Below are 13956 nucleotides of genomic sequence, written 5' to 3'. Positions count from 1 at the left end.
GGGAGAAAATGCACAACAGGCTAGCAAGGCCACGCCACACCACACACAGACACACCACACACAGACAGACACACCACACACAGTCCTTCCGTCCATGCAACAATTTCAAATAGGAAGATTAAAGGGCCAGGAGTCCTATGTAGAAAAATCAATATCAATTCCCTCCCTAACAGCACAGTACCTACACCACATGGATTGCAGCAGTTCAAGAAGGCAGCTCATCACCACTTTCTCAAGGGGACTATAGGATGGGCAATATTGCTGGCCTAGTTAGCAATGCCCACATCCCACAAATGAATCTAAAAAAATAAAAATCATCTGCTGGATTAATAAATCTTGAGTAGCACAGCACCTCTGACGTGATCAAAATGTGGCTCTACTTCAAGTAAGCTCCTTAAACAAAATCCAATTTCTCTAAAACATAAACACATTTAGAAGAAAATGTCTTACTGATTTGATCTTGTTATATAATCTTTTAAACACTTGGGAGTAGATAGATGTTTGCAACTATAAATCACAGAAACCAGAATCCACTAGGTTTTTTTTTTAAAAAGGAGTGAAACAGTGGGCCACGATTCTCCCAAAGAATTTCAAAGTTAATTTGTGGTGGGTTTTTCAAGGATTTTCCCACTGGCTCAACCAAACAGTTCCCCACCGCTCTTCATGACACTTAGTCACGTTTTATTATAATCTTTATTATTGTCACAAGTAGGCTTACATTACCACTACAATGAAGTTACTGTGAAAAGCCCCTAGTTGACATATGTGCCTGTCCGGGTACAAAGAGGGAAAGAATTCAGAATGTCCAATTCACCCAACAAGCGCGACTTTCGGGACTTGTGGGAGGAAACCCATGCAGAAACAGGGAGAACGTGCAGATTCCATACAGACAGTGAGCCAGCCGGGAATCGGACCTGGGACACTGGCACTGTGAAGCAACAGTGCTAACCACTGTGCTACTATGCCGCCCTGGGGAGTTTCTCACTGGCTTAGCCCACGCTAAGAATTTATTTTAGCACAGAGGAGCTGAACTCAGAGGGGTTACCATTTTGAAAGGGTGGCCCGATCTCTAAGTGAACTTGTGGGTCCCCCATACCCACCACCCATGGGCAATGTCAACGCCCACCCATGGGCAATGTTATCTGCCCCCCCCCCCCCAAAGTGAGGACACCTTGCTATGGGGACCCTGGAGGTCCCCCCTCTTCAAGACCCCTCAAGCCCCCTTTCTTCTAGAACCCCCACCCATCACACACCCAACCTGCCCTGCAATCCCCCACCCTTCAAACCTCCCCTCCACCCTAATTTTATGGGCATGGCCCCCTCACCCTTGGCACTGCCAACCTGGCACTCAGGCAGCCTTGCATGGCCCCATCTTACCTGCCCTGCACTCCCACCCTTCAAATCCCCCCTCCACCCTAATTATATGGGCATTGCCTCCCTCACCCCTGGCACCCTTGCATGGCCACCCTGGCACTCAGGCAGAGCTCTTGCCAGTGCCATCTGGGCACCTTGGGCAGTGCCATGTTGTTCACGTTCCAGGGGGAGGGCTAGGAAGCCATCCTCCATTTACTCTGACTACCTGGGGTCTCCAGTGGCCCGGGAGACTCCCCCGGATGCTATTCCGCCTGGTCCACGTTTGTTTGGATCAGCGCCTGGCTGCAGCCTCCCTAGGAGGCGGAGAATCGCGGAGGACCTGAAGAATACCGGGTCGGGTCCGCTAAAGATATGCAAACGGCCTTTACTCTACGTGCGTTCCGGAATGCATTGACGCCGCTGTTGAGGTGACAGAGAATTGTGATTTGGCATTAAATTGGCGTCTGCCATGGTTTTGGCATCAAAACCTATTCTACGCCCAATCACGTTTCTTGATTTGGGCGTCAGCCAATGGAGAATCCCACCCCTTATCTTTTTACCACTACTAGCACCTTCTATAGCCTTTCACACGGTCATTAACACTTGCTCTGTCTCGTGACCTGCAAATCTTTGTTGCAATCTCTCCTAGTTCCCACCTATCACGGACCTTCTACTCTGTTCTAGCAGCTGCACCCCTCCCCTTACACAATACGACAGCCATCACATTTCTCCTTCTCTTTAGCTCTGAGTAATATGGACTCGAAACATTAACTTTATTTCTCCCTCCACAGATGCTGTCAGACCTTCTAAGTTTTTCCAGTATTTTCTGTTTTTGATTCTTGGAATCAAAGGGCCAAGTACATTTTATCCCAGTTTTTGACAGGTAAAGTGTTTTCTGCAAAAATGGGTGTAATTGTTTGGTTGAAGAATTAAAAAGGAATAAACTTTGTACCTTAGCTGGATGAAAGTCCACACCATACATTGAAAGTTTCTTCGCATTCTCCAAGAATTGCAGATCTGCTTGTGCTGGAGTCATAGCCCTAGGAAGAAATATTGATAAAGCCAAGAACACAGTACATTAATAGTCACATGATCCACTAAAACTGCAACTTGGTAGCAACTTCTGAAAATATCCAACTCTGATTTAACACGCATCGTTCTCATATTCACTTGAACTTGAATTTGAAATGGTACCACAAAACTATTATCCCTGCATGGTCAGTTCTCCAAATGATTTGCTTACGGTTGTGAATAACTGCAACACTGAACAGGAGGATACCCCATACCAACCACAATCTGTGTTAAGCTGGCTGATCTCAACAAGGAGTGGGAAAAGAGCTAAAATTGATCTTAAGTGCATTTGGTGTAGCGAAGACAACACTGGCCACAGTTCTGGTTCCTGATCAATGTCCAGAAACTCTGCATGCTTTACAGTCCAGATTCACACAGCACAAATGGTCACTCAGGCAAAGTGGTCAGCACCCGTGTAATGCTTTCATCAAATAGTAAGAATATTCAAGAGGATACAAGGAAGAATTAGTGAGTTGTTTTTTTTGGGGGGGGAGGGGGGGGGGGGGGGGGGGGGGGAGAGGAAGAATTAATGAGTTGGTTTTTTGGGGGGGGGGGGGGGGGGAGAGAAAGAGAGATAAGTTGAATGATATCATGGTATTTTAGTGCTTTCATTTTTCTCTTGACCACAAAGGATGAAACTGTGATTACTGTTTTAGGTCAAGGGTGAAGGTGATAGATGTGTGGCAGTCTGCAATTGGCTGTTGTGAATTAAGGAGCTAATAGGAGAGGGATATTTTTAAATCATGTCATCATTACAGATGGGAAATAGCATAACAGTTCTTTGAGGAAAGAAGCACTTTGGAAAAATTCTAAGAGCAAATTTATGACATTGCTTAAGAGCCAAAAACAAAACTTCACCTCGACATTTTGGCTATACATATTTCTATAAAGAACTAGAAAGACTAAGCAATTCTAATAAACCCAAATGTTGAGGATGTAAATGAATTCAATAAACACAGAATCAGCATCTGAAGGGGGCAGCTCTCAATTTAAACTTTGATCATTTAATACAGGACAAGGTCAAATTGACTATACACTGGGCCCACAACTACAAAAGAAAATATTCCTGGAAACTAACAATTAGAAACACTGCCAATCATGGGAAGAGAAAAAGAAAACAGAACGCCGGTAAGGCGGATGTACGTGCAGTACTAGGACAGGGGCCATATGTTAATTATTTCTTTAAAGTGGCTCCATTGTATGATTTACCAACTAACTGACTGATTTGAACTTATTTGGAAACTAGGAAAATTGATTAATGGTTTAAAAATAATGCCCACTTCTATGAAGGGAAAAGCAAAATTAACACGATTCATAAAGTGAGAGCTCAACAAAATTTAGAAATGTTTAGCATCAGTGGCAGTGGCACTACACTTGCACCTACAGCCATCTTGGTTGGAATGTGTCACTTTCAAGACTCAATTCCATGATCTAGGTTAACATTTTACTGCAATACCAAAGAGGTCTTGGAGTAGGTGCCATCTTTCAGATGAGGTGACAAACCAAGTTCCCACTTAATAGACCCTATGGCACTATAAGCATAAGAGCTGAAGAGTTCCCCTACTATCCTTGCCAAAATTTATCTCTCAGCCAACATTATCAAAAACGTTATCTCCTCAGTATCTCATTGTTGTTCATGGTATGGCCGTTAGGTTTTCGGTTTTCTATATTATAACTATATTATAACATTGACTATCTTTTCAAAATACTTCAATGCCTGTGAAATGCTTTTGAGACATCCCAGGATCTTGAAATGCACTAATATAAATGAAAGCTCTTCTTTTTCATAAAAGATGGTTCACGTAGTATGTTAAATGCAATTTCAGTTGTTATTTTTCAGCCTGGTATGCATCACAGTATTTTAATATCACACAAACACATGGAACTCACAATTAGTCGCTTATTGGCACACCAAAAATAACAGTAATTCAATGCTACAAGATTTGATATCGCAAAAATTATTAAGAGGGAACATGTACAGTGGCAAAATAGTTATAATCCTACATTTTGAAACAATCAAATTTGTTTCCAAGATAGAACAGGGAACAATAATAATTGTTGATATCTGATTATTCTTTTTTTTAAAAATTAAAGTATCCAATTCATTTCTTTGCCCCAACTAAGAGGCTATTTAGCATGGCCAATCCACCTATCTTGCACTTCTTTGGATTGTTGGAGTTAGACCAACACAGACATGGGGAGAATGTGCAACTCCACACGGATAGTGAGCCAGGAATTAAACCCGGGTCCTCGGTGCCGTGAGGAAGCAGTGCCGTGTCGCCCAACCTGATCAGTCCAACATGCAAGTGAAATCATGTTTAAGTTAACACAATTTTAAAAAGATAAGGATACATACCTGTGTGTTTTATGAAGCTCCATAATTTTCTCTTCCAATTCTTTTGTTTGATTTGGAGCCAATTTAAATTCACTAACATAATCTGTTCCTTGTAACTCTGGATCATATTCACCCAGCTCTGACTGAACAGTGTAGGATCCTAATAGAGCAAGGGTAACGAATGAACACGGCAGACATCCAGTAATGATGTCCTGACGCAGCTGAAGGCACAAGTAGTACCTGGAAAGAACACAAATTTGCAACCACTTGTACATCAATAAATGTTTGAAAACAGTAACTTTAATCAGAAAGTCGAGCAAGCATATTTCTCATAACTAATAATTAAGATTTTAAATAATCAATTGCAGTTATGGTACAGTGTGAGGTGGTACAACTGATAATGAATCATAGAAGTTACCACACATTCAGTCTGCAGTGGCTATTTCAAAGAACAATACAATAGGTCCCTCTTCTGTCCCTCATTCCTGCAATTCGTTTCAACTTCAAGCAGTGAACGAATTCCCTTTTGAAGGCTACTACTAAATCTGCTTCCAACACCCAATTAAGCAGTATGTTTCAAACGGTCACCACTCATTTTGTAAAGAAGGTTTTTCCTCATGTTCCTTGTTTCTGGTATCAGTCACTTCTTTGTTTTGGCTCTTCAGCCACTGGAGCACCTTTAGGTTACTCTAAATCCTTCATGATAATACCTCTATTAAATATTCTCTTCTCTAAGCAGTACATTCATCTCGAGTCTATACATAGATCATAGAATTTACAGTGCAGGAGGCCATTCAGCCCATCGAGTCTGCACTAGCCCTTGGAAAGAGCACCCTATTTAAGCCCCACGCCTCCACCCTATCCCCTTTATCCCTGTAACCCCACCTAACCTTTTTGGACACTAAGGGCAATTTAGAATGGCCAATCCACCTAACCCACACATCTTTAAACTATGGGAGGAAACCGGAGCACCCGGAGGAAACCCACGCACACACGGGGAGAACGTGCAGATTCCACACAGACAGTAACCAAAGCCAGGAATCGAACCTGGGACCCTGAAGCTGTGAAGTACTGTGCTAACGTGCTGCTCACATGTAACTGAAGTCCTTCATCTCCAGTACAGTTCACGTAAATTTCTTTTGTACCCACTCCAAAACCTTCATGCCCTTGCTGAACTGTTTGGTGGTGTTGGGGGGGGGGGTTGCAATCAGATGAGCTGACCCAGCAAAAGGCTTGGAGGCAGCAACAGGGGCTGTTCGGTGCAAAGACAGACTATTTAAAAGGCCTCGCCCCCAATACACTCTCCATGTCACCTTACACCTTATGCCCTATTTTGGCCCCTCCCACCCTCATGCCAATAAATGCACCGCCATTGCCCCATCCACCGTCTAACGCCCCCTCATTTTAAAAAAATGTCAAGAGTTATGAGTGTGCTGGCTAGGTCAGCATTTATTGTCCATCCCTTAATTGCCTTGGGAAGATGGTGGTGAGTTGCCTCGTGAAATGCTGCATTCGATGTGGTTTAGGGGCACCCACTATGTTCTAAGGGAGGAATTCCAGGATTTTGACCCAGCGGCAGTGAAGCAATGGCGATATGGTGCCAAGTCAGGATTGTGTGCATCTTGGAAGGGAACTTGCAGGCACTGGATTTCCCTTTCATCTGCTACCCTTGTCTTTTGAGGTGTCAAAGGTTGCGGATTTAGAAAGTGTTGCCAAAGGAGCCTGGCAAGTTGTGTTGTGCATCGTGTAGATTGTACATACTGTTGCCACTGTGCGTGGTGGTGGAGGACGTGGATGCTGAAAGTGGTAGCAGGGATGCCAATCAAACAGGCTGCTTTGTCCTGGGTGGTGTCAAGCTTCTAGATTGCTGTTGGAACTGCACTCATCTAAAGAAGTGGAGCGTATTCTATCACATTCCATGGTGGACAGACAGGCTTTGAGTCAGGAGGCGAGTTATTCTCTGCAGAATTTTCAGCCTCGGACCTGTTCTTGTAGCCACTGTATTGTGTATGGCTGCTTCAGTTCAGTTTCTGGTCACTGACAATCCACAGGATTTTAATTATTGGAGATTGATGAAGGTGCCTTTGAATATCAATGCAAAATGGTTGAATTTGCTCTTGTCGGAGATGGTCATTACCTGGCACAAATATAAGTTGCCATTTATCAGCCCAGGCTTGAATGTTGTCCAGGTCTGATTCAGTATCTGAGAAGTCACAATGTTGCTGAACGTTGTGCAATCCTCAACAACATCCCCACTTCTGACCTTTGATGAAGCAGCTGAAGCTGGATAGGCCTGGGACACTACCCGGAGGAATGCCTGCTGCGATATCCTGGGACTGAGATGATTGACTTACAACAATGGCAAATATTGACTTCCGGTTGCGGCTATGACCAGCTAAGTCGCACATTTGGCAGCTCCTGCGACAAAGGTGTTTAAGGGCCGATTGGAGGGCCCCGACGGTACTGTAAAGACGAATCCCGGTGGGGGAAGGCTCCCTGAGGAGAGTGAGACCAACTTTATGGTCGGTACTCGGAGAGGGGCGACAAAAAAAGCGGCAGCAGCTCCCCAAAAAAAGCGGGGGAAGAGGACCAAAATGGCGGCCGGTGGCGCACTAGAAGATTGGAGAAAATGGGCGGAGGAGCAGCAGGCCGCTCTCCTCCGGTGTTTTACGGAGCTGAAAGTGGAACTCTTAGAGTCCATGAACGCGACGACCACAAGGCTGATGGGGGCCCAGGCGACCCAAGAGGCGTCGATAAGAGAGCTGCAGCAGGAGATGGCGGTGAGGGAGGAGGAAGCCACGGTCCTCGTGGGAAAGGTGGAGGTGCACGAGGCACTCCACCTGAAATGGCAGAGCCGCTTTGAGGAGCTGGACACGCGAATGAGGCGGAAGAACTTGAGGATCCTGGGCCTAGCAGAAGGCCTGGAGGGGCCTGATCTCCCGAAATATGTAGCGGAGATGTTGAGCTCCCTGATGGGAGAGGGGGCCGGTCCATCGCCCCTGGAGCTGGAAGAAGCATATCGGGTCATGGCTAGGCGGCCCAGGGCAAACGAGCCCCCGAGGGCGGTGCTGGTGCGGTTCCAGCGTTTCTGCGATCGGGAGAAAGTGCTGAGGTGGGCCAAGAGGGAGAAAAGCAGCAAATGGGAGAATTCGACGGTGCGGATATATCAGGACTGGAGTGCGGAGGTGGCAAAGCGGCGGGCCCGGTTTAACCGAACGAAGGCGGTGCTGCACGCAAAAAGGATCAAGTTTGGAATGCTGCAGCCAGCGCGCTTGTGGGTCACCTACAAGGACCAGCACCATTACTTTGAGACCCCAGAGGAGGCATGGACTTTTGTGCGGGAGGAAAAGCTGGACCTGAACTAGAACTTGGGAACGCCGGCGGTCGAGGCCGCCCGAGTACCCTTGACTGATCAAGTGGCCCATGTCTTTCTTAGGCCAGGTCGGAACTTGGTTAAAGTTGATGGATCGTTTGGTTTCTTTGAAACTTGTGTTATGGGGGGTTTCTTTGTTCCTTTTTGTGTGTCTCTTCCCGTTGCCAACTTCCCTTAATTATTGTTGTTGTAGGGGGGGCTTTTTTACTGTTTTTTGATCTGTTCTTTAAGGGTTATGGTTACTGTTGGTTAAGTACGTTATTATTGGGTAGTTATTTAGTTATGCAGGCATAGTTATGTATTTATGTATTTATTTGCGATTTGTTATTTATATTGTTATATTGTTAAGTTGGGGAGGCGGGACGGGGGGGGAGCAAGTGGGTTATGCGTGTTTTCTTTTTCTCTTTTTTCTTCCTCTCGTTTTAAGGGGGCTTTGTTATCGGTGGGGGTGGGGACGGGGGTGGAATTGAAGATGGCGGGGTAGGGTGTGGCCGGGCGAAAGCGCGGGCTCTCCCCTGTTTCCCGCGCGCGGGACGGAGGAAGGGGGAGGAGAGAAGAGTGGGGTGTGGCCAGCAATGGCGGCTTTTTCCGCGCTGAAGCGGAGTCAGAGAGGGATGGCAAGGGGGGGGGGGAGGCCCCTCCCCCCCCCCCCCCCCACATCGGGAGGAGTCGGAGTGTGGCAGGGGCAGCCGGGTCAGCGAAAACCAGCTGACTCTCGGGAGTACGATGGTGGATACACTGCGGCTAGGAGGGGTCCTAGCCGGGGGGGGGGGGGGGGGGGGGGGGGGGGGGGTTAGGGGGGGGATACCGGGTTGCTGCTGGAAAGGCTGAGGACGGGAAGGGAAGAACAGGAGGAGAGAGGGGGGGGGGGGGCCATCGCCATGGGGAACGGGTCAGAAGGGGAGGGTCGACCCGGGGCAAACAGGGGACAGAACATGGCTAATAGACAGGGGAAAGGGACGGGTCGCTCCACGACCCGGTTGATTACTTGGAATGTGAGGGGGCTGAACGGACCGGTCAAGAGATCAAGGGTTTTTTCACACCTAAAGGGACTGCAGGCGGATGTGGCAATGTTGCAGGAGACTCACTTGAGAGTAGTAGACCAGGTGCGCCTGAGAAGGGGGGACAGGTGTTCCACTCAGGCTTGGACGCAAAGAACCGGGGGGTGGCGATTTTGGTGGGAAAGAGGGTGTCGTTCGTGGCGGCGCAGGTGGTAGCAGATAAGGAGGGTAGGTACGTGATGGTGAAGGGTAGGCTGCAGGGAGAGAATGTGGTGCTGGTAAATGTATATGCCCCGAATTGGGATGACGCGGGTTTTATGAGGCGCCTGTTGGGCCTCATTCCGGGTCTGGAGGCAGGAGGCCTGATCATGGGGGGGGGACTTCAACACAGTGCTCGACCCTGGGCTGGACAGATCGAGTTCCAGGACGAATAGGAGGCCGGCAGCGGCGGAGGTACTAAGGGGGTTCATGGAGCAGATGGGGGGGGTAGACCCTTGGAGATTTGGCAGGCCAAGGGCGAGGGAGTATTCTTTTTTCTCCCACGTCCACAGGGTGTACTCCAGAATAGACTTTTTTGTACTGAGCAGGGGGCTGATTTCGAGAGTGCAGGACACGGAGTACTCGGCCATTGCGATTTCGGACCATGCACCACACTGGGTAGAGGTAGAACTGGGGGAAGCACGGGACCAGCGCCCGCTGTGGCGCCTGGATGTGGGGCTGCTGGCGGACGATGAGGTGTGCGGAAGGGTCCGGAAGGGCATTGAGAGATATCTGGGCACGAACGACACGGGCGAGGTGAAGGTGGGGGTAGTCTGGGAGGCCCTGAAAGCAGTGATCAGAGGAGAGCTGATCTCCATAAGGGCACACAGAGAAAGGAAGGAGAGGCAGGAGAGGGAGAGACTGGTGGGGGAACTTATAGAAGTGGACAGGAGATATGCGGAGACACCAGAGGAGGGGCTGTTGAGGGAGCGGCGCAGTTTACAGGCCCAGTTTGACCTACTGACCACTAGGAAGGCGGAGACGCAATGGAGAAGGGCACAGGGTGCGGTCTATGAGTACGGGGAAAAGGCGAGCAGGATGCTAGCACACCAGCTGCGCAAGCGAGATGCAGCCAGAGAGATTGGGGGAGTGAGAGAGAAGGGAGGGAACGTAGTGCAGAAGGGGCAAGAGGTGAACGGGGTCTTCAGGGATTTCTACAGGGAATTGTACCGGTCTGAGCCGCCCAGGAGGAGGGGGCGAATGGAGAACTTCCTCGATAGATTGAGGTTCCCAAAGGTCCAGGAGGAACGGGTGGAGGGGCTGGGGGCGCCGATAGAGCTGCAGGAACTAGTTAAAGGGATAGGCCAGATGCAGGCGGGGAAGGCGCCGGGGCCGGATGGGTTCCCGGTGGAATTTTATAAGAAGTATGTGGACTTGGTGGGTCCAGTGCTGGTGCGAGCCTTCAATGAGGCGCGAGAGGGGGGGGCTCTGCCCCCGACAATGTCACAGGCCCTGATCTCCTTGATCCTGAAGCGGGACAAAGACCCTGTACAGTGCGGGTCCTATAGGCCTATCTCCCTCTTGAATGTAGATGCCAAACTGTTGGCAAAGGTCCTGGCAACCAGAATAGAGGATTGTGTGCCGGGGTAATCCATGAGGACCAGATGGGTTTCGTAAAGGGACGACAACTTAATACAAATGTCCGGAGGCTGTTGAATGTAATTATGATGCCAGCAGTGGAGGGGGAGGCTGAGATAGTGGTAGCACTGGATGCGGAGAAGGCATTCGATAGGGTGGAGTGGGAATACCTGTGGGAGACGCTGGAACGGTTTGGGTTTGGGGAGGGATTTATCAAGTGGGTGAAGCTGCTGTATTTGGCCCCGATGGCGAGTGTGGTTACAAACGGGAGGAGGTCGGAGTATTTTGGGCTCCATCGAGGTACCAGGCAGGGATGCCCCCTATCCCCCTTACTATTTGCATTAGCGATCGAACCGTTGGCGATGGCACTGAGGGGTTCAGGGGGTTGGAGAGGACTGACAAGGGGAGGGGAGGAGCATCGGGTATCACTCTATGCGGATGATTTGTTGTTGTATGTGGCGGATCCGGAAGGGGGAATGCCGGAGGTAATGGAAATACTAGCGGAGTATGGGGACTTTTCGGGATATAAATTAAATGTGGGTAAAAGTGAGGTCTTTGTGATACACCCGGGAGATCAGGGGGAGGGAATTGGGCGGCTCCCCTTTAGGAGAGCAGTAAAGAGCTTCAGGTACTTGGGGGTGCAGGTGGCAAGGAACTGGGGGACCCTCCACAAGCTGAACTTTTCAAGGCTGGTGGAGCAGATGGAGGAGGAGTTCAAGAGGTGGGACATGGTACCGCTGTCGCTAGCAGGGAGGGTGCAGTCAGTCAAAATGACGGTCCTCCCGAGGTTCTTGTTTCTGTTCCAGTGCTTGCCCATCTTCCTCCCCAGGGCCTTCTTCAAGAAGGTAACTAGCAGCATTATGGGCTATGTGTGGGCGCATGGCACCCCTAGAGTGAGAAGGATTTTCTTGGAACGGAGTAGGGACAGTGGAGGATTAGCGCTACCCAATCTTTCCGGATACTACTGGGCGGCGAACGCATCGATGGTGCGCAAGTGGGTGATGGAGGGGGAGGGGGCAGCTTGGAAACGTATGGAGAGGGCGTCCTGCGGCAATACAAGCCTGGGGGCGCTAGTAACGGCACCATGGCCGCTCCCCCCCACAAGGTATACCACGAGTCCGGTAGTGGCGGCCACCCTTAAAATCTGGGGGCAGTGGAGGCGACACAGGGGGGAAGTGGGGGGTCTGATGGCGGCGCCACTGAGAGGGAACCACAGATTTGTCCCGGGGAACACTGGCGGGGGATTCCAGAGCTGGCACAGGGCGGGCATCAGGCAACTGAGGGACATGTTCATAGAGGGGAGGTTTGCGAGCCTGGGAGAGCTGGAGGAGAAATTTGAGCTCCCCCCGGGGAACACGTTTAGATACCTGCAGGTGAAGGCATTTGCCAGACGACAGGTGGAAGGATTCCCCTTGCTTTCCGATGGAGGGGCGAGTGATAGGGTGCTGTCAGGGGCCTGGGTCGGAGAAGGGAAGGTCTCGGACATCTACAAAATAATGCAGGAGGTGGAGGAGGTACCGATAGAGGAGCTGAAAGACAAGTGGGAAGCGGAGCTGGGAGAGCAGATAGAAGATGGGACATGGGCGGATGCCCTAGAGAGGGTCAATTCGTCGTCGTCGTGCGCAAGGTTGGGCCTCATCCAATTTAAGGTGCTGCACAGAGCCCATATGACGGGGACTAGGATGAGTCGGTTCTTCGGGGGGGGAGGACAGGTGTGTTAGGTGTTCGGGAAGCCCTGCGAACCATGTACATATGTTCTGGATGTGTCCGGCACTGGAAGAGTTCTGGGAGGGGGTGGCGGGGACGGTATCGAGAGTGGTGGGAACCAGGGTCAAACCAGGGTGGGGGCTAGCGATTTTTGGGGTTGGGGTGGAGCCAGGAGTACAGGAGACAAGGGAGGCCGGAATATTGGCCTTTGCGTCCTTGGTAGCTCGGAGAAGGATCTTGATTCAGTGGAGGGACACAAGGCCACCAAGCGTTAACACCTGGTTAAACGACATGGCAAGCTTCATCCAATTGGAAAGAATCAAATTCGCCCTGAGAGGGTCGGTACAGGGGTTCTTCCGGCGGTGGCAGCCCTTCCTTGACTTTCTGGATCAGAGATAGGAACCGGAGGCCGGAACAGCAGCAACCCGGGGAGAAAAGGGGGGGGGGGGGGGGGGAGGGAGGGATAGCAACGAAGGGAGCACGTCAGCGGGGGGTCGCGGGCAATGACTGCCCGAGGCCATCGGCAGAAAGGGAAAAACGGTTTGGTTGCTAGACTGATAGCGCGCGGGGGGGGGGGGGGGGGGGGGGGGGTGCGCGCGCGGGGGAGGGCGTGGGGAGGTTTTTCCAGGGGGGACTTGTGGTGTTATAATTTAAAATGTAATAGGGGTAAATGTTTGTATCGAAAAATTTCAATAAAAATTATTTTAAAAAAAAAACAATGGCAAATATTTTCCTTTGTGCTGTGGAGAGCTCTCCACACCCCAGCCTAGGCTTTTGCTGGGCTCATACATCATTGAGTGTGTTAAAATTCATGGACTCTCATCCTCTGGGTAATTGTGTAATTTTCCACCACCATTCATGACTGGTTGTGGCAGGTCTGCAGAGCTCAGATCTGATCCATTGGTTGCGGGATCACTCAGCTCTGTTTATTACTAGCTACTTTGCCTGTTTGGCACACAAGTACTCCTGGTCTGTAGCTTCATCAGGTTGGCACATCCTTTTTAGGTATGTCTGGTGTTGGTCCTGGAATGCCTGTTGGTTTGATGTTGTTTGCAGAACATTTCTGTTTAAGAAGTCTTTTTATTAACTACTTGTAACTATATACAACGATACAGTAAAGGTTACAGGTATGGAGCCATCTTCATCCTTGGTCATATCACGTCTCTGGTCAATACCGCATTGGCCCCAAGTCAAAGTTAAGTGCCATTGTACATCATTAAAAATATATATATATATTTCTTGGGATGAGGGCTTCGCTGGCTCGGCCAGCATTTGTTGTCCATCCCTAATTGCCCTTGAACTGAGTAGCTTGCAAGGCCATTCCAGTGGCAGTTAAGAGCCAACCGCATCACTGTATGGGTCATGAGTCTAGGTCAGCAGTGTGGGAAAGGATGGCAGACTTCCTTCCCTGAAGGATATTAATGAAGCAGAAAGGTTTTTTTTTTTTTTAAAACAATCGATAACGGTTTCAAGGTCATCATTAGACTTAGACTTATAGG

At 49.4% G+C, this 13956-nt stretch overlaps 1 protein-coding gene across 12 annotated transcripts in view; it reads right to left on the bottom strand.

Moving 5' to 3' along the window:
* LOC119965418 (protein 4.1-like) overlaps window positions 1–13956 on the bottom strand; it is a 231982-nt gene that overhangs the window by 121018 nt on the left and 97008 nt on the right. For all 12 annotated transcript variants that reach the window (XM_038796202.1, XM_038796194.1, XM_038796254.1 and 9 more), the window contains exons 7-8: window positions 4781–4999; window positions 2306–2393 (exon numbers count right to left, since the gene is read on the bottom strand). In XM_038796202.1, coding sequence (XP_038652130.1) covers window positions 2306–2393; window positions 4781–4999 — 307 coding nt within the window. The remainder of the gene's footprint in view (window positions 1–2305; window positions 2394–4780; window positions 5000–13956) is intronic.

The sequence above is a fragment of the Scyliorhinus canicula genome, chromosome 1 (assembly GCF_902713615.1).
Source record: "Scyliorhinus canicula chromosome 1, sScyCan1.1, whole genome shotgun sequence".
Classification (NCBI taxonomy): Eukaryota; Metazoa; Chordata; class Chondrichthyes; order Carcharhiniformes; family Scyliorhinidae; genus Scyliorhinus; species Scyliorhinus canicula.
The sequence above is the reverse complement of the archived record's forward strand: the minus strand, read 5'-3'. Positions and strand labels throughout refer to the sequence as shown.